Source organism: Cariama cristata, unplaced genomic scaffold (genome assembly GCF_000690535.1).
Source record: "Cariama cristata isolate BGI_N322 unplaced genomic scaffold, ASM69053v1 scaffold1628, whole genome shotgun sequence".
Lineage (NCBI taxonomy): Eukaryota > Metazoa > Chordata > Aves > Cariamiformes > Cariamidae > Cariama > Cariama cristata.
The window spans coordinates 38,754-62,145 of NW_009632640.1; the positions used below are offsets into that span (position 1 = coordinate 38,754).

A 23,392-nucleotide genomic window follows, 5' to 3' on the forward strand; every position below is an offset into this window, starting at 1 on the left:
TTCTTTATGTGACCTCAGTGCACATACAAGGCGTGTAATGGTTCTGTCCTTTCAAAGAAGTCAAGATTTCCTTAATCAATGGCTCCACATCAGCAGCTAGCAGTGATGTGGCAGACAGGCACAGATGTTGGCAAACTGAGACAGCTCTTGGTAGTTCCATGAAGTTCTCATACAAAGATGCAAGCAATTGGTTAGGAAGTGCTCTTCCTCCAAATATAAATTTTTCTTGATGGTGGTTCAACATAACTCAGACCACGTTGGAACTTTTGCTACTGAAGATACTTGCTAATGCAATCGACTTGTTTATACCCTCTGCTGCCTGCACTAGCAACATACTAGGTACTAGTATGCTATCTCATATGCTCTGTCTTCTGACAGAAATTTTCAATTCAATAATACTGAAAAATCTCAGTGGAAAAGGCTTACTGAAAAGCATTTTCAATGTCATTCATTTTTTCATTGACCGTTAGAGATGAAGCTCCTTAGCATTTTTCTGCGCTGTTACCAAGCTTTCAATAAAGAACTCATCTGGTGGCCATGAGGAAGAACCGACTGCCAGAGTCCTATTGCTGCATCTCTCTTCATGTACTTCCGTGAGACTGGAATTGCACATTTCATCTGCCCATCTTCCTGTTTAGGTACCTAGCAATAAACTCACTCTCCCTTTCCCTGACATTGGTTAGCAAATAGCTGAATTATCTCATCAGAGATGCTCTGTAAGTAGATAATACACTCTACCCATTCTGATGTTTCTCCTCTGAAATGGCAAGCCTTGGTTTATCATGGCCCAGGTTGTTTTCAGGTTTCCAAAACACGGTAACATCCGAAACATGTAAAATCTAAATGGAGCAGCGTAGTGGTTATTCAAATATTGCACCCTTGAAAAAGTAGCAAGGCCTGATGTTATGATGTCTGGAGTCTTACTTCACTCATTATTTCACTTGTATCTAGCACTTTTTCTTTGCACCACCAGATGAAAACTATTTGGCAGCCTTAGGCACTGGTAATAGCAATAAAAGCTACTCAGAATTGAGTGTGTAGTTACTTCATCTGGCTCTAACGGTGATTCTTTCAGGTGCTGTCATGAGTTTGAATTCTACCACTCAGCATCCATCCCTGTTTGTGATGTTCCCTGTTTGGGAATCCTTACTGACATAGGCTTTGGCCTGCAAGAAGATCTGAGCATCTGGCATTAGAACAAAAAATCATTACCTAGTTAAACAAAATAGAATTTAGAAGCTTACATTTTTGCCTTTTAATAGGCTTGATGTGACAGTCTTTGAATATATTTTGGAAAGCTATAGAAAAACATGAGAGTTATGGTTTTGGGTCACATTGCAGCTTCATCTAAATATCTTCCTTCTAAATTTTTTTCATTTTTGAAAGTCTGGTTTGCAAAGAAATGCAGACATCGAAAAGGAGAGAAAACTATTGCCAGCTGCAAAGACTGCTTTGACATGGCTTCTTATACAAATACTTTTCTTCAGAAGTTTAAATATTAGAATTTCAAGGAAGAAAACTTGATACCAATGTAAAATACCATATTTGCTTTACAGTGACCTTTGCATATTGGCACTAGTCCTGGTATGTCAGTGTGAAAGTGCTAGATGTTATGCTGACATTGAGCTGAAGTTTATCTGAAAAAAGGGAAAAAGATGGCAGAGTCTTAAGCTTGATAAAAGGTGTCTAATGCAAATTAATTGTAAATATATGAGGCTCTCTTAATGCATGATTCAGGCAAAAATGATCTGGTGTACTTTATATCATTCAGATGATTTTAAATATGTTATTAAAATATGTAGAAAGCTTTGTCACGGCAATTCTCTGCATAATTGCTTTCTATTAACTTGATTGTTTTCAGTCAATTTTTATGAATTAAAATTTCCCTGAAGAGACATTGGAGAAAATAAATTTTGTGCCATTCCAAAGTAGATTTCCAGCTTGAACTTAATGTGCTATTTAAGGAATTTTAAAAAATAGAGCCTTCTGTTCAACCTTGTAGAAATGTACTTATCTTTTCTAGTAAAAGAAGGCACACATAACTATAGTGACTATTTTTCTGTGGAATAGTTCATGTGTAATCACATTTCTGTATAGCTAAATCTAAAGCAGTGATGACCCACTAATTTTTGGAATTTAGAGAATCAAGTCTATCTTCTTATAAATGATATTAATTGTCAAGATATGATGTTACATACTGGAGCTTGTCCAAGGCTATACTTGGTGATACAGTACAGCTGGTTTTGTGGTGTCAAATCTAAAGCATCATGATTGTGTGACCTAAGACAGTAGTTTGATATAAAGTTGTGCTTCTCCTTCAAGTGATTTAGAATATTTTGAAAGGATAAGTTCTTGTGAATAGACTTTATACAGAATTGCCTGTCCATTGTGCAGAAGTGCAGGTACCATCTGTGCCCGTGCAACCAGCATGGCTGGCATAAACTAAGTTCTTTGCTTAGCTAATTTGAGAAACGTGTGCTTGTCTATCCAACCTTGATGCAGGACTGAGGCCTTGGGTTGTGGAACTGTAGCCAAAAAAAAAAAAAAAAGAGGGCTCACATTTCTGCTTTGGGGTCTTACAATCAAGAGAAAAATCTTGACTTTGCATCTTATGAAAAAAAGTGTAAAAATCAATCAATCTGCTGCATTATCGAGGTGGGTTCTGAATCTGAGGGGAAAACGGAGACCTATAAAATCTCCCATGTTGCTTGGTGCTATAATGAGAGGTGAATTTTGTGTTCAGTCTGAACATTTCCTAGGTTTAATTTTTTAGATCATAACTCTTGAACTGCTTTGTCCAGTAGACTAACGTGCTTGGACTATATTGTTTCCTGAGATACATGTAATGGAAAGGGACCGATACAATGCACATACTCATATGCAGACAGAAAATGAGAAGTATTGTCAAATAAAAGCAGAGATGCCACAATGTGGGATTCTGAAGTACCAAAATAAGTAGTTTTGTTTATAGACGTTGAAAAGAGGAAAAGTGAGAAGTTAATTGTGGTATGTAAATAGAAAGTGGAGAGGGAAAAATTCACAGTGGATGTGGAGACACTTGAGTCTGAGAGCCTGCATGAATGAATTCCTTCCATAGAAAGCAGCCCACAGCACGGTGGTACTGCATTGGAAAGGATTTCCAGTTTTCCAGGGGAAGAAGCCTTTCCTCCTAAAATTTTAAATACCGTATTTTGTGTATTTTCAATATACTGTAATGGTCAGTGATTTGTATATTGAAGTTTGCCATGATATAATGTTGTCACACCTGTAGTAACTGCTTCTGCTCCTGTCTTGCTACTTACATTAATGCCTCACCATGGAGCTCTGTCAGGCAGTAAGAAAGCTTTTACTCTCTTGAGCATGTGACTTAGCATTTATTTTTAGTGGCCATCTTTGCCATAACAGGTGAAGAATCATATTGTATATTCTCAGAATGCTTGTGTAAATTAAGAAAATATCCCCATTTACAAGTTGGAGAGACACAGAGAGAGAAAGTGTAAAAGAATAATATATTTAGAATGATTTACTATTAGTGTGGTGATCTGTGGGAGAACAGGGTGTTAGAGAAGGAGAGCTGGGGAATCCAAATTTTTAGTCCTACATGCCTTGTTTTATGCATAAACCAAATTTTCTCAATATTGATAAATATAACTTGTCTGTTACGGCTCTGTATAAAAATTGCACCTTAAATTACAGCTCAGATACACTTAGTATCTATTCTTTATGCTATATTGCTGTTCTTGCAATAGAACATCACTACGTTTAGCTGCAATACTTGTCGTGTATGTGGAAGCTGTTTTAGGATCGATACTTCAAAGTTGACTTGGGCTCTTAGTTCAGAGATGACCAGCTCTCTGTAGTTGTTCTGCAAAACTGTCCTTTCCCTCCTGTGAAAAGAAGTGGCTGTGGGAAGCTTTTGTTTATCTATTTCATGTATTTTACAAGATTATTTCTTATCTTGCTTTTGTACACAGTGCTTCTCAGACAAGATGTTCAGAGCTGGTATCCATGCAGTTTGTATCCTGCTGCTTATCACTTCCACATTAATGGGCTTATCACATACTCTTTGTCTGGGGCTTACATGATAGTGAAGGGAAAACTCAGTTTCTCTCCTATATTTCTATGGCTTCTTTGTCATTTGCATTCCTTGTGTTTTCTTTTTTTCCCCTAGTGTGATTGCTGAAGAAAATGGCCATGCTAACACACCTCAGAAAGGGCTGTTAACTGAAGATACCAGTGTAGCTTCTGGCATACTTGAGGCAGTCTCAAAAGCTGCTGTTTTACCCCAAGTAGTGCAGGTTTCAGAAGAGCAGAATACAGTGCCTACTCCAGTAAAAAAGTCAAGCAAGACAAAACCACAAATAGATGTGAAAGCAGAGTTGGAGAAGAGACAAGGAGGAAAGCAACTGCTTAATTTGGTGGTAATAGGTAATACTGTTAAATTACATTTCTGACAAACATAGAGATTAAAAACTGTGTTGATTGAATCTGGAAGTGATACCGAGGCAAAACTGTCCTCTCTCCAGCGGAGGGAAATCTCATACTGTTTTCAGTCACATCTGCTTGACCATTGTTCTTTGGAGGGAGTGCATTCAGATGTCCTTGACTCGGACCATGAGGTTGACTTAGCTTCCTTTTGGTTTGGTTTCATTCTTGTAGTGTGTTCTTCTTAGCATGAATTTGGAGGTGCTGTATGGCTGTCATGCTAACTGTTTCAATAAACTCTCTCTCTGTATCTCCATCTTACAGGACTGTGAAATTCTATGGATTGCATAAGCGTTATTAGTGTGTGTGATTTTCATATATTTTAGTGTATTTCTTGTACTATATTTAAAATGCATAAATTAATAAAATTGATACAATATTAATTTCCCTCCGTAGGACATGTTGATGCAGGTAAAAGTACTTTAATGGGTCATCTGCTCTACCTTTTGGGAAATGTGAACAAAAGAACTATGCACAAATACGAACAGGAATCTAAGAAGGCTGGCAAAGCTTCGTTTGCGTATGCATGGGTCTTGGATGAAACTGGTGAAGAAAGAGAAAGGTAGAAATATCTTTTAATGGGAATTACCTTTTTTTCCCAAAAGAACAGCATTCGTTAGGAAATATCCATCTACTAATAATGCTTTGGTAAAAATATTTTAAATGTTTAAAGATATTTACTTGATACTTATTAGCAAATATTTTTCTTTGTCTAGATGAGGACATCTTATCAAAAGAAAAAACATCTTTGTTTGGTTATAGGAAATGTGAACAAGAAGTTGAGTGTTTCTTGACATATTTCTATGCTGTGGAGTGCAGTGTAGGACTACAATGCCGAATGCTTCTAGTAGCTGAGTTAGTTCATTTAAAGCTGCCTTACTGGTTTATTGCTGCCAAATTTCTCTCAATTTGGTTATTGTTGTATGAGAAAGTTCTAGATTAAATTTTTCTATGAAAGGGTGTCAGAATTATAAACTAAGCACTGAAATGTCAGTTCATCACCTGTCACTTATGTTACGTTGAATATAAAATCTGTAAGTGAATTAAATTAATAAATTATATTTGTAATCTTTATAAACTGCCTTTATTAACTTGAAATACGAAATTTAAAATCGAATTTTATCATATTGAAAAAGTACGTAATGAGGAAGCAGTGAAGCTAATTTAAAAAAAAAATCTGTAACCTTTTAAGAGTGCTATATGAGAAGCTGAAGACATGACATTCTGTGTTCACAAAACAATAAAAAAAGGCATTTTCTTATGTGTTTATATTTTTACAATCGCTTGTCACCCATGGTTTCATAACATATAAGCTCTTCTGGTTGGAAAGATAACCTTCACCATGTAAACTGATGCTGAAAAACATGGAGTAAGGCAGTCCCTATTGAGTGTGTAGTTGTTGCTGTTTTCAAAGACAGATGCACATTTGCAGTGTCCCTATATATAGCTAAACTTTGCCTACGTGAGTCCTTTAATTTATGAAGTGCACAGACAAACCTGAGTGAGGGGGGGTGTGTTGGGGGGGACAGCAGGTGCCGGGAAGTGGGGAATAATCCCAAAGCGACCAAACACAAATTTTAAAAGTAGCCTTACATCAGTTAAGGCCGATGATATTGTAGTGGCAGTGTGGTTGTGACCTGATTCTCTTAAGGATGTAAAAGAGGAAAAGCTGACAGGGGAAAGGTCTTTTTCTTAATCCCCGGATGTAAAACGGACAAACTTTGAAGATCATGTAACAGAATAATTAAACACTATATTAAGTATGTTATTTTATTAATACAAGCTACCTTTGATAGGATGTAATTAGCATGTGAAACCAGAAATAGAGACGAGTATTTATTGCCAATAAAAGAGCAAAATGTTAACAGAAAGTAAAGTTTGTGGAATAATTGTCATGAACCTTAAAAGTGATAACCCTTGTTCGGTGATTTTTTTAGTATCCAACAGTTGTGTGTTTATGTACCAGACTTCTTTTCAGAAGATAAATTGTGATTATTAAGAGAAAAATTTTCTGAATTGGTATTTTTGATTGATTCCTTTTTTTTTTTTTTTTTTACTTTGAGTTTTGTATTTTTAAAGAAAAACTTCCTGGAGCCATCTGTAAATGTTTGGGGTTTTGGGGGGTGTTATTTTGTTGGGTTTTGTTTGGGTGTGGAGTTTGGGCGGTTTTTTGTCAATGTAAGAAGCATATTTTAAGTATCTGTGCTAATGTGAGAAGTTGTGTCCCTTGAAAACTGCTTGTCTGTCTTCTTCGTCTATAAAGGGAGATGCAGATGACTAACCCAGATATAGCCATGCGCGTGATAGGTGTTTGCGTTTGATAAAATGGATCCTATCCTATGTGCTGTGCAGAACATGTCGTTGTTAGTGAGATGTGGAACTGAGTCAAAGTGCTGCGATCCCTCCTTGATAATCAATAGTTCTGCATGTGGATCTTTGCAAATGTATAATTGTATTCCTATAGTCCCGTACCTTCTATTTTTTAATTCCTGACTGTTTTTGTTACTCTATCATGACTTTTTCTGAAAAGCTAAGTATTAAAAGTAGGATTTGTAATGATTTGAATACACAGTACAATTTTAATGTTCTCACTGTGCTTGTTGGGACATAGTCTGTGGGTGCATGGAGTTAGTACTGTGAGTTCTGGGGGTTTATTTCTTCGTGACTAGAGTTACTGAAAGGCAGCTCTAGAGGTCTGCTTTTCTAGCAAGCAGATTTCTTTCAAGTATTTTTGTGCAGGCTAAATCAAATGAAAGCTACGAAGTGTATATCTCATGATTGTGTTTTTAATAGCTTTATATCTCTGTGAAGCTTTCAAAACAGTTTTAATGGTGCATTGCATGTGTACTTTGTTTAAGGGGAGTGACAATGGATGTGGGTATGACCAAATTTGAGACAAAGACTAAAGTAATTACCCTGATGGATGCTCCAGGCCACAAAGACTTCATTCCAAATATGATCACAGGAGCTGCACAGGTAGAGATGGTCTAAAACTTTTTTTTTCCAATAGCATTATTATTTATAACTTTTTCTTAAATTGGTTTTCTTCTTTTAAAATCTAAGATGAAATGGAGTCATTGATGGTGCTAAGATATCTTCGAGGTTTTCATGAGTTTTCTAAACTTAAAAAAGCATGTGTTTGTTTAAAGACAGTTGCTTTTCTTTTTTTGGGGATGTTAACTTTTTCGAGGAGAGTTTTATTAGGGAAGTAATTTGAATACTAAGTTAGTTTGATAAAATCAGAGTTGAGCTTTGAAAGCTATTCAAATGTGGCATATGTCTACTCAACAAGAAGTTCAGTGAAAGCGGTCTTGTTTTGAACTTAAAGAAAAAAGATTTGGAGAGGTCAATCAAAAGGCATTCTTATATTTAACAGTGTGTTTTATATGGGATGAGAAGACATAACATAGATAACAAAGTTTATGCAAAATGCATCCGTGTTGTCACTAGGACACTTGGAGATACTACATGCCACTTGCTTTAGGAAGAGCAGGTAAAGTCAAAAGTATTGGGCGCTACCTGTTGAATTCAGTATGGCACTTACCATTCTTGTGTAGGTTAGTTACTGAATTTATGGAAATAATATATCAGAGGGGGAGAAGAATAATGTGGTTACATGACATAAAATGTGTGAAATTTTTTCCACTTTAAGGCACTATTTTTTAAATAATAGAATTGATTCTCCAAAGTAGAGGTGTAATCTTTTTTTTTTTTCCCCCAAAGCTAAGCCACTGTGTAGAGGTTTTTGCCTTGTGCATGTCATTACAATCTGAAATACGAGTTTTATTGTAAGATCTCAGTAAGGATGGGTACCGTTAATATGATTTTTACAGATAGAGAACTATACTGTAGGGAGACTGGTTTGCCCCAAATTGAACTCTAGCTCCGAAACAGAGCCTGGGTAAAAATTCAGACTTGGTGACCCAGGGGTTAGGCTGCGGAATAGTCAGAAGTTTGCCGATGATGGTGTAGAGCTTGTACAGTCATTCATATTGTGGAGCTTATGTTGCAGGAAGTTCAGGAGTTTTAAAATTAGAAATGGATCTTTAGTTTCAGAACAGTGGAAAATGTTGACTCAGTCGTGCCATATTCTTTACAACTTTAATTTAAATTGGTTTGTCTTTTGGGGGAAAAGTAATACAGGCAGAAGTGTTAAGAGAAGACTTGCAGGTTGGAAAATGTCGACTCAGTCGTGCCATATTCTTTGCAACTTTAAATTGGTTTGTCTTTTGGGGGAAAAGTAATACAGGCAGAAGTGTTAAGAGAAGACTTGCAGGTTCACCAGCAGTTGTATCAGGTCAGCAGAAGATGGGGCTCGCCAAAAAGGACTTGGTATCTCTGTGTTCCTTAAGCTCTCAGGATGGTGAGAGCCTGGTCTGTTCTGAAGCCTGTGAAGGAATCACTGAAACTTTGCAAGTTTCTGTTGCCTATTAGAGTAGGCTCAGCACTGAAGCAATGGGTGGAAGAAAGCAAACGTGGGAATGGCTCTGGTGCCTTTTTATTGTGGAGAATTCTGTTAGGAGGTGAATCCCCAACTGCTGTTATGCAAAATGCAAATCAGCCTTATCAGGGCCAGGATCTGGCCTTTGATACTTATGGTTAATTCACGTAAGTCCCGAGGTACATTTTTTTTATAATTTAGAAAATACAGGATGTCCTTTTTTTTGAGGGAGAAGTTCACCGCAATGCGCTTTTGAGGCTGAGAGCTGTGGGGAAATTCATCCCTCATCCTTTTCCCGTTCTCACATTTGCGCCGTCTCTGTATGAGCTGTGGGGACTTCACGCCTAGGACAAGGCGAGGGGAATTCAGAGCCAGGACAATGTGCTGTCTCTGTTCCTTCTCCTGGCATCCTGAAGCATAAGCACGTAAGGAAAGGGAGAAAGTACCACTTTTTCTCCTCTCTCTTTCCATTATGTCCATCTCGTCAGTCCTATGAAATTGTCTTACACTTGCCTCTGGACAGCAGTACCTTTATTGTTCACGTGTGTTGCCACTGCTTGGTACATGATGATGGTCTAACTGTCCGTTACTTACCAAAGTAGGAAAAGTAGAAGAAAATATTAGCAGCATTTAAGGCTAACAGCAAAACCTGTGTTTTTTTCCTGTGCTTACCTGCTGACTTTTGTGCAGTGCTGTAGACTGTGATACCTATTTACTCCTAATGCTGTGACAGAGTTTCCCTAGATGATAAAATAGGCTACTTCGTCTTTTCCACCTTGTGATTTTGGCATGCTCCAGTGTGTTGAGTGGACTGTGAAGCATCCACATCCAATGTGCAGTTGACCAGTTGTCCCAGTTGTAGAGTGAGGTGATCTATCTGTAATTTTTGCAGCTTCTCGCTATGAAGGTGTCCAGCCCAAGACAGGGAGAACTGGACACTGTGCTCATACCCGTTCTTAGGCTTTTGGAGCACGAGCTGCTTTTATTTAGTTGAGGTCTGTGCAGCACATCCATAGTGGGTAGTTTGAAGAGGACAGGTTCCCAAAACCAAAAGTTAGCTTGTATTTAACAGAAGATGGTGGTTTATGACATGAGATGACTTAGCGCCATAATATCTCAACAAAGTGGGCATGACACAGATAGGACTGAGCAGTTTCAATTACATTTGAAGCACATCAGGATTCCTCCCTTGTGAAGTACCTTTGGTGTGAAATATTGCTGATTGACATATTTACCCAGATTACTTCCACTTCTTAACCACTTCTGATTTTATTTTATTTTTTGTTTTAAATCTAGGCTGATGTGGCTATTTTGGTTGTGGATGCTAGCAGAGGAGAATTTGAAGCAGGGTTTGAGACGGGTGGACAAACTCGAGAACATGGATTATTAGTGCGCTCTCTTGGAGTGACACAGCTAGCTGTTGCAGTCAATAAAATGGACCAGGTACATGCTTAATTTTTTCATTTAATCAAAGGGCTTCCATCTACGATTGTGGACCCTGAGTTTAAGGATCAATATTGTGAAACTAATAATAAAGTATTGTTTCTTTCTTTGATTCTCAGCTTTGTCTGTTGTGTATAGACTTTACAATACTTACCTTTTTATTTATGGGTGTATTTTCAAAGCACACAGAAGGATAGTTTTGATGCTAAAATGAATAGGGGTCCCTCCTGTACTTGTAAAAATCTTACATAAGCAGTTAATTCAGTGGCATCTGCAAGGGCATCTTGGTGGTCATTCAGATCAAGACCCCAAAAGCTTTAAATAAAGCTGTAAGATGTGTTAAATATTACTAGTTGTGTTTTAGATTATTACTGTCTAGTATGTATTCTTGCTGAATCTGGTTTTTGTGTAAGCTTAAAAAAAAAGGTACTATTCAAGGACAAATCAAACTGAAGGGGCTTGCAAGTTAAGTGGTGTGTTGTTTGCTATCAGTAATTGTTAATGTGTATGCTCTTATATATTCAACATTGAATCCACCTGGAAATCTCTGTTTATAAATTCATTGGGTGCTGTGTGTCAAGAACACCTACTAATACTACAGAGTTGATGACATGCAGCTGTATGTTCGAGTCATGGTTAAAAATCTACAATTTTATTATCATAATCTGTTTTCTATTTTAGGTCAATTGGCAACAGGAAAGATTTCAGGAAATTACGAGTAAGCTCAGCCAATTTCTTAAACAAGCTGGCTTTAAGGTAATGTAAATTTCTGAAGTCTTTATTGCTTTGTTCAGGCATTTGGGTAGGATGAGCTTTTCTTACAGTCAGGTTATTTTGCGTCCCTTTCCTGCTACTACTACAAACACATCGTATAGCAGATTCCTTTTCTTACTGGTAGGGTATACATTGAGCCTTAGATAAGGTTAGTCAGTTCTTTAATACTCTTTCTGTCATCATAATTGTTTAGGTCTGTTGAATCTTTGGAGGACTTGCCTCATTTGTAGTTTCTTGGAATTGTTGTCTACAAAGCAGAACAGACTAAGGATTGTCTGTCTTAATGTTCAGGATTGCATGAATGACAGTAGAAAGTTTTATACCAGAGCAGGTGTCAGTGTGGATTATGAACTCCTAAGAACGCTCTCCATTTGCCATTCTTGACTCTTCTCATATTTCCTCAGTTCCAACTACTAACCATTTGGACTCGCTGTGGCCTTCCTGAAATCCCTATGCATAAACCAGCAATTCAAACTAAAGTTTTGCCTATCAGATATGGAATTAGAGTTTGTTACCTGAACTCACTTTCTAGTTGTTAGTGTTGCTATCATCATGTTTAAATATCTCCAACTCTTTGTTGGAGCACTGTGATCAGGCAAGAGGTAGAGAGAAAGGAGATGGATCCACTGAGTAATCTTCCTTCTCCAGGGGAAATATAAACGTGCCAGCTGTTCTTTTATAGCTTAGATGCACAATATTGAAAAAATGCACGTCTTGCTTCTGCTGGAAAATCCTGTTGTTAATGTACGCTTAACTTCTGTTTGTTTTTTTAATTAGGAATCAGATGTGGCTTATATCCCAACAAGTGGCCTTGGTGGTGAAAATCTGGTGACAAGGGGTCAGTGCAGTGACCTGACACAGTGGTATAAAGGAAAGTGTTTGTTAGAGCAAATTGGTGAGTGCAAATTTCCTCATTTAAAAACTAATATATCTCAGTCCTGTGTATGTCAAAACTTTTATTTTGGCGGAAATGTGGGACAAAATCTTTGAAATGCAATATACTTGATTTATCCCTAAGTGAGAAGTTGTTGAGATAGTTGTTGAATGCAGAATTTCTAAAAGGTCTTATCAATTTATTTGCAGATTCTTTCAAGCCACCACAGAGATCAGTGGATAAACCATTTAGGTTGTGTGTTGCTGATGTTTTTAAAGGTTGGTTGTTTTTATAATATTTTCACCATCATTTCACTGATATTTAACACAAATGTTGAAAAAATAAGACTTAAAGTAGGAGCTTTATGTGTATCGGTAGTCTTGAACAGGAATAGTAAGTTTTCAAACGCTGTTCTTTGTTGAATTTTAGATAGTACCACTGAAGGAGAAACACGCTGGAAAGGAAATTGAGGAAGAAAATCTGCATGATCAGCTATTTGGCTATGTAATGAGTTGATGGTTCTGTGGGACAGAATTTAGGAGTTTCTCTTTCCCAAACTGGTTCTTGTTGCCTAAATTAATGTTTCTCAAACTTTTTGCAAGTGTGACTTTGGGCTCTTTTACATTCTACTCCTAGATTTTAAAGTTTGACTTGTTCCTTTTATGTTCATTGTTGTAGCTGTAAATAATGGTAAATTCCTTCATATTTGTATAAAAATTTGAGGGGGTGAGGTGGAAGAAAAGGACAGTGGTGGTGAGACTGTTAGAACCAGCCAAGGATTTAATGAAAGGCAGCTAGTTATTCCCCTAGCACTAATAAAGATATGGACAGCAAGTAACTATAACCACTTCTTATTCCCATTGTCTGGAGAAAATATACTGACTTGAATCCTTAAGGTTTTCATAGTAAACTTGATATTTTTTTCAGTTAAATGCATTTACATTTACAGGTAATTTAGAAGAAATATGGTTTGTAACACTCGTCCCATTTGAAATATTCTGTAGATTCCTTGAGAAATGTTGCACACTAAATGACAGCATGATTTGAAATGTTGTAAATATTTGTAATCAAATATTATGATTGAAAATCATATTTTTAAAAGAAATTTTACTTTATACATAGGGTGTTTATAGGGGAAGTACAAACAAACCAGATCAAAATACTGATTGTAATTGGAAAAATCAGTTTTGTGCAATTGACACATGGGTCTTTGAGAAGTCTGTTGTACATGCCGTGGCTTAGCTGACTTTAAGGTACTGGAGCCATAATGTTAAATATTGAAACTTTGCATGAGAATTTACCCTAGTGTGTTACCGCTAGTTTCATCATCTAGGCTGTCACTGTATTTTTTTTTTTAATTTTGAGAGCTGTGGGAAAATGTGTTTGGATTATTGATTGAGATCATTATTGCACAATAATAATTTTTGTGTTGAGCTAAGTTTCACAAAATGAGCAATTCTGACTAAATCGGTTCTGTGGAAAAGTCTGATTTTTTTTTCTTCTTTTTTTTTTTTTGCTAAGGTGTGCAAAAAAATGATGGCTTTGGAAGGGACTCAATTTACATATACAGGGTTTATCACTAAAATGTGGCCTTTTAGGTGTTTTTTTAGGCTTTTTTTTTCCTTACCTTGTGATCTCAAAACTTAATTAACTTCAGTGCCACCAAAGGAAGTAGCTGCAGGTACAAGTATATGAAGCAACAGTTGTTCTCAGCTCTATTCCCATGCTGGTGCATGCTCAGGAGGAGCTGTCCATAGAAGTGTGTAAAAAGTGAGAGTGCTGGGTGTATTCTTATGTAGTTTGGAAAACCCCTTTCTTTATTAAGGTTACCCACACAAATGATTCATCTACCCCAGCCTGATTTTAGCTGTTGTCCTCCATAGCCCTCCTAATATTCTCTCCAGGCAAACTGTCTCCTGATCTAAGAGGTCCCTGTGAATTCCTTCACTGCTGCATCAGTCCCCACTTACGCTATTATAATACTGTCTAGAGTATGACTTGACCTGACTGTAGAAAAGCCTTGTCCAGCCACCAAAATCTGAGGACAAAGAACATGTCCTGGCAGGACCTGAGTGCCATGATACACAGAAATTGGGCTGGTTTTTATGCCCTGATTCTGTCCCCCACTATCCACTTTACACTTGTGTTGAATTCATGGGGAGCTGAAGGAACTTGACACGCTGCAGGAAGCAATCTGCAAAGGAGAGGGCGAAGCTTCCCACACTGTACTGATTTACCAATCCAGAGCTGGTGAAGATGTGAAAAAAAGAGAAATGGTTCTTGATTGTGCTTGGGAGGGGTTGGAAACCTGGAACCAGTTTCACATTTCTGGTTGCCTGCAAGTGCTTGCAGAGCCAACTTCAGGTTCTTTTGTGTACCATATCGAGGTGGTATTTGTACCATGACTTGGGGATTCTTTTTCTAGCAAGTATCTGCTTCTCCAGTTTTCTGTTCTTTTGACATCTGATGTCATCTGTTAATTGACTGCATTCATCTCATTTGCTGGAATGAATAGAGGAGAATTAGCTTGCAGGCACACTGGTAATATTTTTTCAGCTAGATAGATGGAAGCATTTGTCAATAGTGGTGATCAACGCAGAAGAGCCAAGTTGGTAGTATATGACCTCAAGATTTGAGGTCAACTTGCTCTTTTGAATTCAACTTTTAATCTATGTGACACAAAATACTGAGATGCTTGCTTGTCACTGAATTCTAATGTTCAACAAAAGGTATATTTGTTATTTGTATGGATACTGAAAATGTCATTGTAGAATCACTTCAGAGGACTCTTTCTAAACACACCTGCAAAGACATGCTAAGGAGATGAGGCATTTCTTAAGGTGTATGTGCATAAATATGCACCTGTAGCACATCTGTTGAAAATAACTGACATATTCAAATAATGAACAGAGTATTAGGACAGTGAAGAAGAAAAACTTTGCAAGTCTTGTATTCAGAAATACTTAAGTCATCCACAATTATAATAGCTCCTTATATTAAATAGGACTGAATCAATCTTTGACTTTCCAGGAGTAAAAGTAATATGCAGACAGAGCATGTAGGATTCTGACTCAGTTAAACAGTAAATGGTTTAGGAATTTGCACCTGTCTGCATGAGAATTTTTGAGAGGTCTGTGGTATGGTTTTTTGTCTGTAATTGTAGTGAGAAAGTGCTGAATTAAATAAAATTGCTAGAAATTAAGGGGCTTAATCTAATACTGAAAAACTAAAAAATATTTCTTCATATACCTACATTTGGTTAAAGAAGGATATTTCTCCTTTAGTTCTGAAAAACAGAAGATCTAGAGGTTTTGAATTTAATGTTTCATTTTCATTATGATGCACAGCTGCCTAACTTGCAAGTACTGAACACTCTACTGGAGGGGGAAAAAAAAAACCACCTTCATTATATTAAAAATTTATCTTTGTATTGCTGAAGGGCTAACTTGTGATGGGACATTGACCTTATTATGAAGTTTTTTGAAATTATTACTGTGTTTATTACAGACCAAGGATCAGGATTTTGTGTGACTGGTAAAATAGAAGCAGGCTATATTCAAGTTGGAGAACGACTTCTGGCAATGCCTCCCAATGAAACTTGCACTGCAAAAGGTACAGTCTACAGAAGCGTGTTTACTTTCAGGTCAATACTGGGCTAGAAGCAGTTACTGAAATGGTAACAGACTGTCAAACTGATACTAACTGTCAAACATAAAATGTGAAAGCATAAAACGAATTTCTTTAGATGTGACTATGTCTGTATAAATATGTCTATGAAGAGTATGTGAAATGTTGCATGGGTTTTTTTGCCTTTTTTTACCATATCAGATATTCCAAATGTTATAGCTTCATGACTTTTGACATTGCTTTAGGAAAAACTTGTAAAAACATCTGAGTTCCAGCAATGTCTATAAAATTATGCAGTACAAGAATCATTAATATTCAGCTTTGCTGTGGAGTGTTACTGCTGTTAGGAAGTGTGAGGATGGTAAACAACCTTTAGAAATTAATCTTATGAATTAGATGTGAAAAAGCTTGAGAATTCAGTCTCTGCTCTTTGATGTTCATGAGATTTGTCACTGATCCTTTCATAATACACAAACTTTCAGGATATAATTGTCCTGAGCAACTACAAAAGAGGAGAAAATTGGATTTAAATTTCAATACATTTGATTTCTGAAAAGAGGAATAGCTAAGTGAAGACATGAAATGTTTAGCTGTTTCCTGATTAAGCTTGCTGCCTTTGTACTGCAGAGCTGTTTTTGTTTCATATGTGAACAGAAAGATAAAATTACAACTTTTCTACATTGACCAATGAATAAAAAGTTAAGCCCTGAAAATAAATGAATAGATTTCTGTATCTAACTATTTATCCTGAATTCAGCAATGTGCTGGTTTGACTGTCCTGTTCTGTTCCAGAACCAGCTTGTTCAGTGCTAATTTGGGAAACTCTTCAATGTGCTTGTTTATATGGTTGTATGCACATTGTTCTCACACACAGGAATGTTACAATAATGTGGATGAATATGGATATCACACCACTGCAGTCACTCCTCTGTTTTGGGAGTGGAGGAAGTAATATGGAAAAAGATGTATTTTGTCTGAGTATCCCCAATGGCACAATTCTATGATTTTTCTTTCGTACTGCCTCTCATGTGGCTGAAATGCAGGTGAAGGTTGGGGGTATTAGTTCATTAAGCATGTATTATTTCTATTTAATGTAAAGAAGAGATAATTTCATTTAACATACAGTATTTACTAAAGGTAGTGTGCACATTAGGATTCCAGTTCTTCATTCCAAGAGACCGAATTTCACTTACTCTGTGAAAATGACACGTATATGTGAAATAATTATCAACACTGCTTAAAAACCAGTACTTAACATGCTTGTAGTTGAATGATGCTTTCTGGCATGTTTTTGACAAGTGGTTTTGGGAACAGATTTGCAAATAAACAAATACAATCTGTAGCGAAATAGAACTAGATCCTATAAATGTATGCAGTATTTGTAAAAAGTGGGGTTGTTTTTTTCTTTTCTTCTTGGTGTCTACCAGAAACCTGACAATGTTGTCAGGAGCAATTAGTTTTGTCCTCACCCACCAGCCAGGTTATCTTTTAAAGCTATTAAAACTCATCAAAATCAGAATAAAATTGCTTTTAAAGATGCTTTCTAATAGACGCGATGTCATGAACGAAAGGCGTCAGTTATGCTTTTTTATGAAAGAGTCAGCAAACCCACTTAAGGTAAATGAAAGTTGACATAGTACCATTAAAGTATATGAAAGATGCGGTCTAGGGTGTGCATGTGCCTCAAAGGATGGGTGGGGCAGATACGGAGATATTAGTACTACGGCATTTTCAGGACTGCGTCATCTGCGCTGTGTGACAAGTGCCAGGTCCCCTCCTCTGGCTTAAATAAAGCCATGTTATTGTGCAGGGTGGGGTGAGAGAATAGTGAGTGCTTGCCAAGGGGGGAAAAAAGCTTCCTCAGTCTTCTCGGTTAAAAAGCTTTTACTCTCAACCCATTCATACTGAAAATTGATGAGTAATGGTTGATGAAGCACAAATGGCCCAAACAGAGCTGTTTGTTTGTAGCTCAGAACCTAGGTACTTCACTGTGAGGTTCTGTTCTTACTCATTTCCAGGAATCACACTGCACGATGAACCAGTTGATTGGGCTGCAGCAGGAGATCACGTTAGTCTCACTTTGACCGGCATGGATATCATCAAAATCAAGTGAGCAAAACTGGGTTTCAGTCTAAGTAACGGTTTGTTTTTAATGAAAAGCTTTATAACTATTACACTTAACAATCAGCGGTTTACTTGAAGAATGATGTGGCTACCAGGATATTTAAAACCAAAGTGATGCATATCACCTGGCTTGCATGTACAAACGTTGGAAACATCTGCTACATGTACAACGGCAACCTCAGAAGAATACTGTTAGTTTTCATACTTTGCCCCAGTGCTGGTACTGGTAACCTTCAAAGCCTTTTTCCTTAAGACTTGTCCTTGGACATTTTAATTGCTGAATTAAGTAAATCCTTATTGCTAAATAACACAAAAGATTTTTGAAGAGCTTATCGAGTCATAAATCATTCTAACAAAACACATCCAAACAACTGTGGTTGCGTACCAGTAAGTAAATCTGGACAAGTGAAATTGATGGAAAATGTTTATTCAACTGTTTAGCTGCTTATATCATTTGTTTTGGTAAATGTTTTGCTGACCCTTTTTTTTGGGAGCCTGATGCATTCAGTGAGATACAGCAAATCTCTTTGTGTCTACTTCAGTCCATAGGTTTCATGCCAAGCATTAGCCTCAATCTTTTAGGTAAGTGGCCGTTGTTGTTCAGGCTAGAAAATTAGATCCATAGTTTGTTCGGCTTTTTTACATTCTAGCTGGACTTCAGGCAGCAAATTTTAACGCTACTGTTTGAAAAACTCCTTGCATTGATAGTTTTGCAAATGTATGGTCTGCTTTTAAGGGAAAAGTACAGATTTTTCTATATTGCCATTTCATAATGGGTTGTGATTCTCTGTGGTAAATGGGTGGGGAAGTCTTGTTGTTCTTGTTGAATGAAGCCTTGAGTCAATTTGTTACCTTGATGTCATTCATCTTTTGGAGATACATTGGATTTGTCAAGTTTTAAGTCCTCTTGTTATTGATGGAATTTGATTACCTCTGATGTATATGTTTAATCATGCTGTTTGTTCTCTTCAACTCTGTTTTTCTGGGTGGGATTCATTTTCCTTTCATTTTAGATGGCAAAAACTAGCCACTGTGAAAAAGCTGTGTCTCGTCTACCTTATTGACTTGTAACGAGCAGCAGCTTCCTTGTGACTCCATGTAGAGTTTTTTGGAAATGAGCGTGGCTGAGAGCTTAACTTTTGAAAGTCCTGATCACAATGTTCCTTTATCCACAAAATAGTTAGTTGCAGCAGCACCACAGTTTTGGGCACCTTGCAGTATTTTATGCTGTTGATCTGGAACAATTAATCTGTGAATGAAAGTCGTAATTCTTCAAAGTACCTACGCACAGGAAACAGTGACATTTTTAGAAACTGATTAGCAATGGACGTAATTGTTCACTGAACTAGACAGACCTCTTCATGCATACCCACAAAATACTGTAGACATTGTCTAGGAATTAATTTTGTTACAGGCTTTAATACGGTGTTCTTGATTTCCCCCCTCGCAGGTTATATTAAAGTGTATTTGCTCTCCTTGTCTTAAATATTTATCTTTTTCCAGTGTGGTGATTAATATTTGTATGTCAAGATATGTATCAGTTTCTTTTGTTCTTCTCTCTTGTAGTGTTGGCTGTGTCTTTTGTGATCCCAAGGAACCCATTAAAGTTTGCACTCGTTTCAGAGCTCGGGTTCTCATCTTCAATATTGAGGTTCCAATCACTAAAGGATTTCCTGTAAGTCTGTGTGAAATTTCCTGTGTTCATTACAAGTTGCTCAGGGCTTCTCCTGTCCATGTTTGACCTCCTGAATATGAGAGGTATTTAGCCTCCAAAAGTGGTTCTGTCTCTCCAGAGGAAGCAGATTCTTCTGTAATTTGAAAAGGATGTAAGGGGCTATTGTGGCTGCTTATGCAGATTCTTACTGGTTTTTAATACATAGCTGAGCGATCTCAGAGAACATGAGTTGCACCACAGTCGGGCTGGGCTGTCCTTTAGAAAGCTCACACCTTGTAGGAGTGTAATGATGCACTTAGTTGTAAGATACATTTTAAAATAAATAGAAACATCAGCTCATGCTACAGAACTGCACTGAAGTGGCAAAAGAAAACACTTAAGAATGAACAATGAATTAATACACGACCTTTGTGTCCTATCTGTAGAGATCACAAAGTTTAGGAACTAGGAACAGTTCCTGAATGCGAGGCAGAGACTCCTGTGAGAGAAGTTTTATAAGCATTTGTTTAAAAAAATCAGTCTTAAAAGAAGTTGATGTTTTCAAGTATTAACATCTAGGATTTCTGATTATTGCAGAACATTTAATAACTGAAAAAAATATTTTTAGGTGCTTTTACACTATCAAACTGTAAGTGAACCTGCTACTATTAAAAGACTGTTGAGTGTCCTGCACAAAAGCACCGGTGAAGTGACAAAGAAAAAACCTAAGTAAGTGTTTTGAATAGTTACTAATTATTCAAGAAATGACTTTTGATTAATATACAGTATATCGAGCAGGTTCTATTATGAAGGAATAATGTGTTTGTAAGAGTATGCTTTCGTTGTTTTAGTTGGTTTCATGTTTAGATTTCAGAGTGCTTTATGAAGTGAAAAACCTGCTACCCACTTGATAAATGTGGAGCACCTGAGAAGTAAAATGACTTGCCTAAGGTCACTTGCAGAAGTGGGAGTGAATCCTATATCACCAGCCCTGCACTTAAAGGATTTTTTTTTTTTTTCATTATCTGTTTTCTTCCTATATTAGCATGGGATCCTTGATACAATTCTGGAGATGGATTACTGTCTAAAATAAACTCGACTAGAGAGTGGGTCAGAGAAAAAGAGATTTAGGGGGTCTTCACATACAAGTTAAACTATGGGAACATCCCTCTAGTTATCTAAAGCTGTATTTGGGTAGAAATGTTCTTTGATACATACACCGTTATCAGAATAATCCTTTTCCAGAGCTTGTGTGACTGAAACAGTTGCTGAAAGGTGATGGGAAGAAAAGTCATGACTTCTACAGAGCAATGAATTGGCTCTTTAGTCGTTGGGTTTGAAATAAGACTTGATTTCTATTAGACATGAAAAAACAGATATTAATGAGATAATTAACTTCAAAACAATTTGCTAAACATGGTGGATGCCCTTCTCTAGAAATTTTTAAAGAAAATTTAGATGCCTTTTTAAAAGTTATGCTCCAGGCAAATGAGTTTTCAGTCTGGTGGCTTGGGTTATATTTGAAATCAAGCTTGATCATTATACTTTTGGCTTTTTAAGTTGATTTTTCCGCTTATTCACTGTGCTCTTTTTCATTTATGCATGCATATATTTATAATCAAGCTCTCTGCTTATTTACCTGCAGGTTCGTGACTAAAGGACAGAATGCTCTAATAGAACTACAAACTCAAAGACCTGTTGCTCTAGAGTTGTATAAAGATTTTAAAGAGCTTGGGAGGTTTATGTTACGCTACAGTGGTTCCACTATTGCTGCAGGAGTTGTCACAGAGGTATGGCATTTTTGTAACAGACTTCCTATACTGTAAAGGAATGGTGTTGACTTTTTCACATAGCATTAAGTTTTTATGATTAAGACCTGTTTTATACCCTTTGGCCTAAAAAATGAATTTATTCTGCTGAAAAAGAGGCAGTACTTCACCAAGATGTGAGGAAAACTTGCCATGGTTCTGTTCAATTTATTAGGAGCAAAAATTACTCTATTTTAGATTTTTTGTCGCATTTTTCCCTCTCTCTTGAGCTAAAAAATAACCCTTCACTATTTTAACATACATTGGTCTTTCTGGAATCTAATTGCCTGTATAAATATACCAGAAGTAGTTTGTAAATAAGAAGCGTTGGCCATTTTTACTGTGGCTATTTTAGGTCCCAGATCTTTTTCTGTTAAAGACAGTTGTACATTTGATTCTTACCAATGCCTATAGACATTTTCTGATGCTGTGTAAGTGAGAGGAAGCAAGAACTCTGGGGCTAAATATAGATGCTTTGCCTTCTATTAGGAGCAAAAAAAAATGAATGTCCCTCTATCTGTCACTTTAGAAAATCTGACTGTGATTTTTGGATTAGAATTTAAATTCTAATCCTAGACCTGAGGGAGAGCAATTTAGTCACATTAAGTCTCAGTACCAGAACTTGGTTAAAGTCGAGTCATTTAATGTCAAAACTTGGAACTAGAGTGTGAGAATTTCTGGCTTCTCCCTGTGTGCGTAGGAATGATGTGCTAGGTCTGTCAGAGGCTCTGGGCCTTACGGATCTTTAATGCTCTTAACAATCTGTCTGGGCTTAAAATAGGATTCATAATTAGGGCTTTAATCTTGCACCCATTTTTCATTAAATTTAACTTGAAGTGAATGAGGTCCTATTTAGATCTGTGGTGCCCAATATTTGTAGAATTGGGGACTAAATAACTCTTTGATTGTTATTTGGGAATTACTATTGTAGTGCTTGTGATCTTGTTCCAGAGAATTTCAGAGCAAAAGGAATTATTTTTTTCCACATCTAACTGTATCATGTTGAAAAAAGCTATGATCATTTTACATTTAGTACTTCATTTTTCAGCATAGGATTTTTTTCCATTTGCATCTATTTTTAGATTAAAGAATGAGTGGTGCCAGAACTTCCACCGTCCAACCAAAATGCAATCAGATATCCAAACTTCTGTTTAAGAATCCAGTTACTTCAGTTGAAGGAACAAGTGCAATTAATTGGGGAGAAGATGATGATGACAAAAGTTAAGTCATGTGAGATGTCTGGGGAGCCCATCATCAGTCTCTCCCACTGCAGAAGATGCCAACTGACAAGGAACTGCTAATGTTGCACTTCTCGATCTCAAAAATCTGACGTGTTTCTCCATGTGGAATTTAGCCCTTAGAGAGCTTGATGGAAAAATCTTAGAAAGTTGAATTAGAGAAAAAAGGTGATGAATCATCATGAAACAAACTCCTTACTTCCAGACATAAATTGTTTACATATTTTCTTTGATTTGCTTTTTTGCTGCACATTAATTCAGTAAAGTAACTTTATTGGTCTAATATATTTTTAGGTTTGAATTGAATGCATATTCAGGGAAAAAAAGAACTATTTACTTTGGTTTTAAGAGAATGGCATGTAGTATTATCCTGGGATTGTTTTCCCTGTCCCAAAATTTATTTAAAAAAATGTTTTCTTTTGCTGTGTAGTGGAAGCTGTGCCAACATTGGCTGATTTTATTTTTTAAACTGTAAGAATAATAAAATAACTTTGTCTGAGCATAATTTTTGTCTCCTTCATCTTTTTTTATCTGAACACTTCTAAATTGTGTTAAATCATTGTTTACTTTCCATAACTCAGAAGTTTCAGAGCAAACTTATGAGTTAAAATGCGAAACTGGCCTGTGAATTGTCTTTCTGTGGAAATAATTTCAGTTTTTCTTGTGTTACTCAGTGCAACTGCTGCGCGTACACATCTCTTTCATCCAGACTTAGTGCTCTTTTGAACAAAAGCTGGCAGTTTAATCTTGGGATATATGTTAAAGCCAGATTGTTGTACTTACTCAAGGCTGTAACTGCTTCCCGCTTTTCAGTAACAGGGCAGGTGAAACCTCCCAACTGAAAAGAGGGTCCTTCTGCTACCTCCAGCATAAGCTCAGGACAGACACACTTTACTACAACTTGGAAGATTTCTTTTCAGTAGG

At 36.8% G+C, this 23,392-nt stretch overlaps 1 protein-coding gene across 1 annotated transcript in view; it reads left to right on the forward strand.

Annotated features, from left to right (window-relative positions):
- Window positions 1-22,970, forward strand: part of HBS1L (HBS1-like translational GTPase) — a gene marked incomplete at its 5' end in the record, with an annotated part of 58,824 nt that extends 35,854 nt beyond the window's left edge. The window contains 13 exons of the mRNA XM_009706410.1: window positions 4,172-4,428; window positions 4,882-5,047; window positions 7,344-7,461; window positions 10,223-10,369; window positions 11,051-11,125; window positions 11,921-12,038; window positions 12,227-12,295; window positions 15,525-15,629; window positions 17,663-17,753; window positions 19,335-19,443; window positions 20,051-20,151; window positions 21,068-21,212; window positions 22,313-22,970. Coding sequence (XP_009704712.1) covers window positions 4,172-4,428; window positions 4,882-5,047; window positions 7,344-7,461; window positions 10,223-10,369; window positions 11,051-11,125; window positions 11,921-12,038; window positions 12,227-12,295; window positions 15,525-15,629; window positions 17,663-17,753; window positions 19,335-19,443; window positions 20,051-20,151; window positions 21,068-21,212; window positions 22,313-22,324 — 1,513 coding nt within the window. The remainder of the gene's footprint in view (window positions 1-4,171; window positions 4,429-4,881; window positions 5,048-7,343; window positions 7,462-10,222; window positions 10,370-11,050; window positions 11,126-11,920; window positions 12,039-12,226; window positions 12,296-15,524; window positions 15,630-17,662; window positions 17,754-19,334; window positions 19,444-20,050; window positions 20,152-21,067; window positions 21,213-22,312) is intronic.
- Window positions 22,971-23,392: the final 422 nt, after the last annotated feature.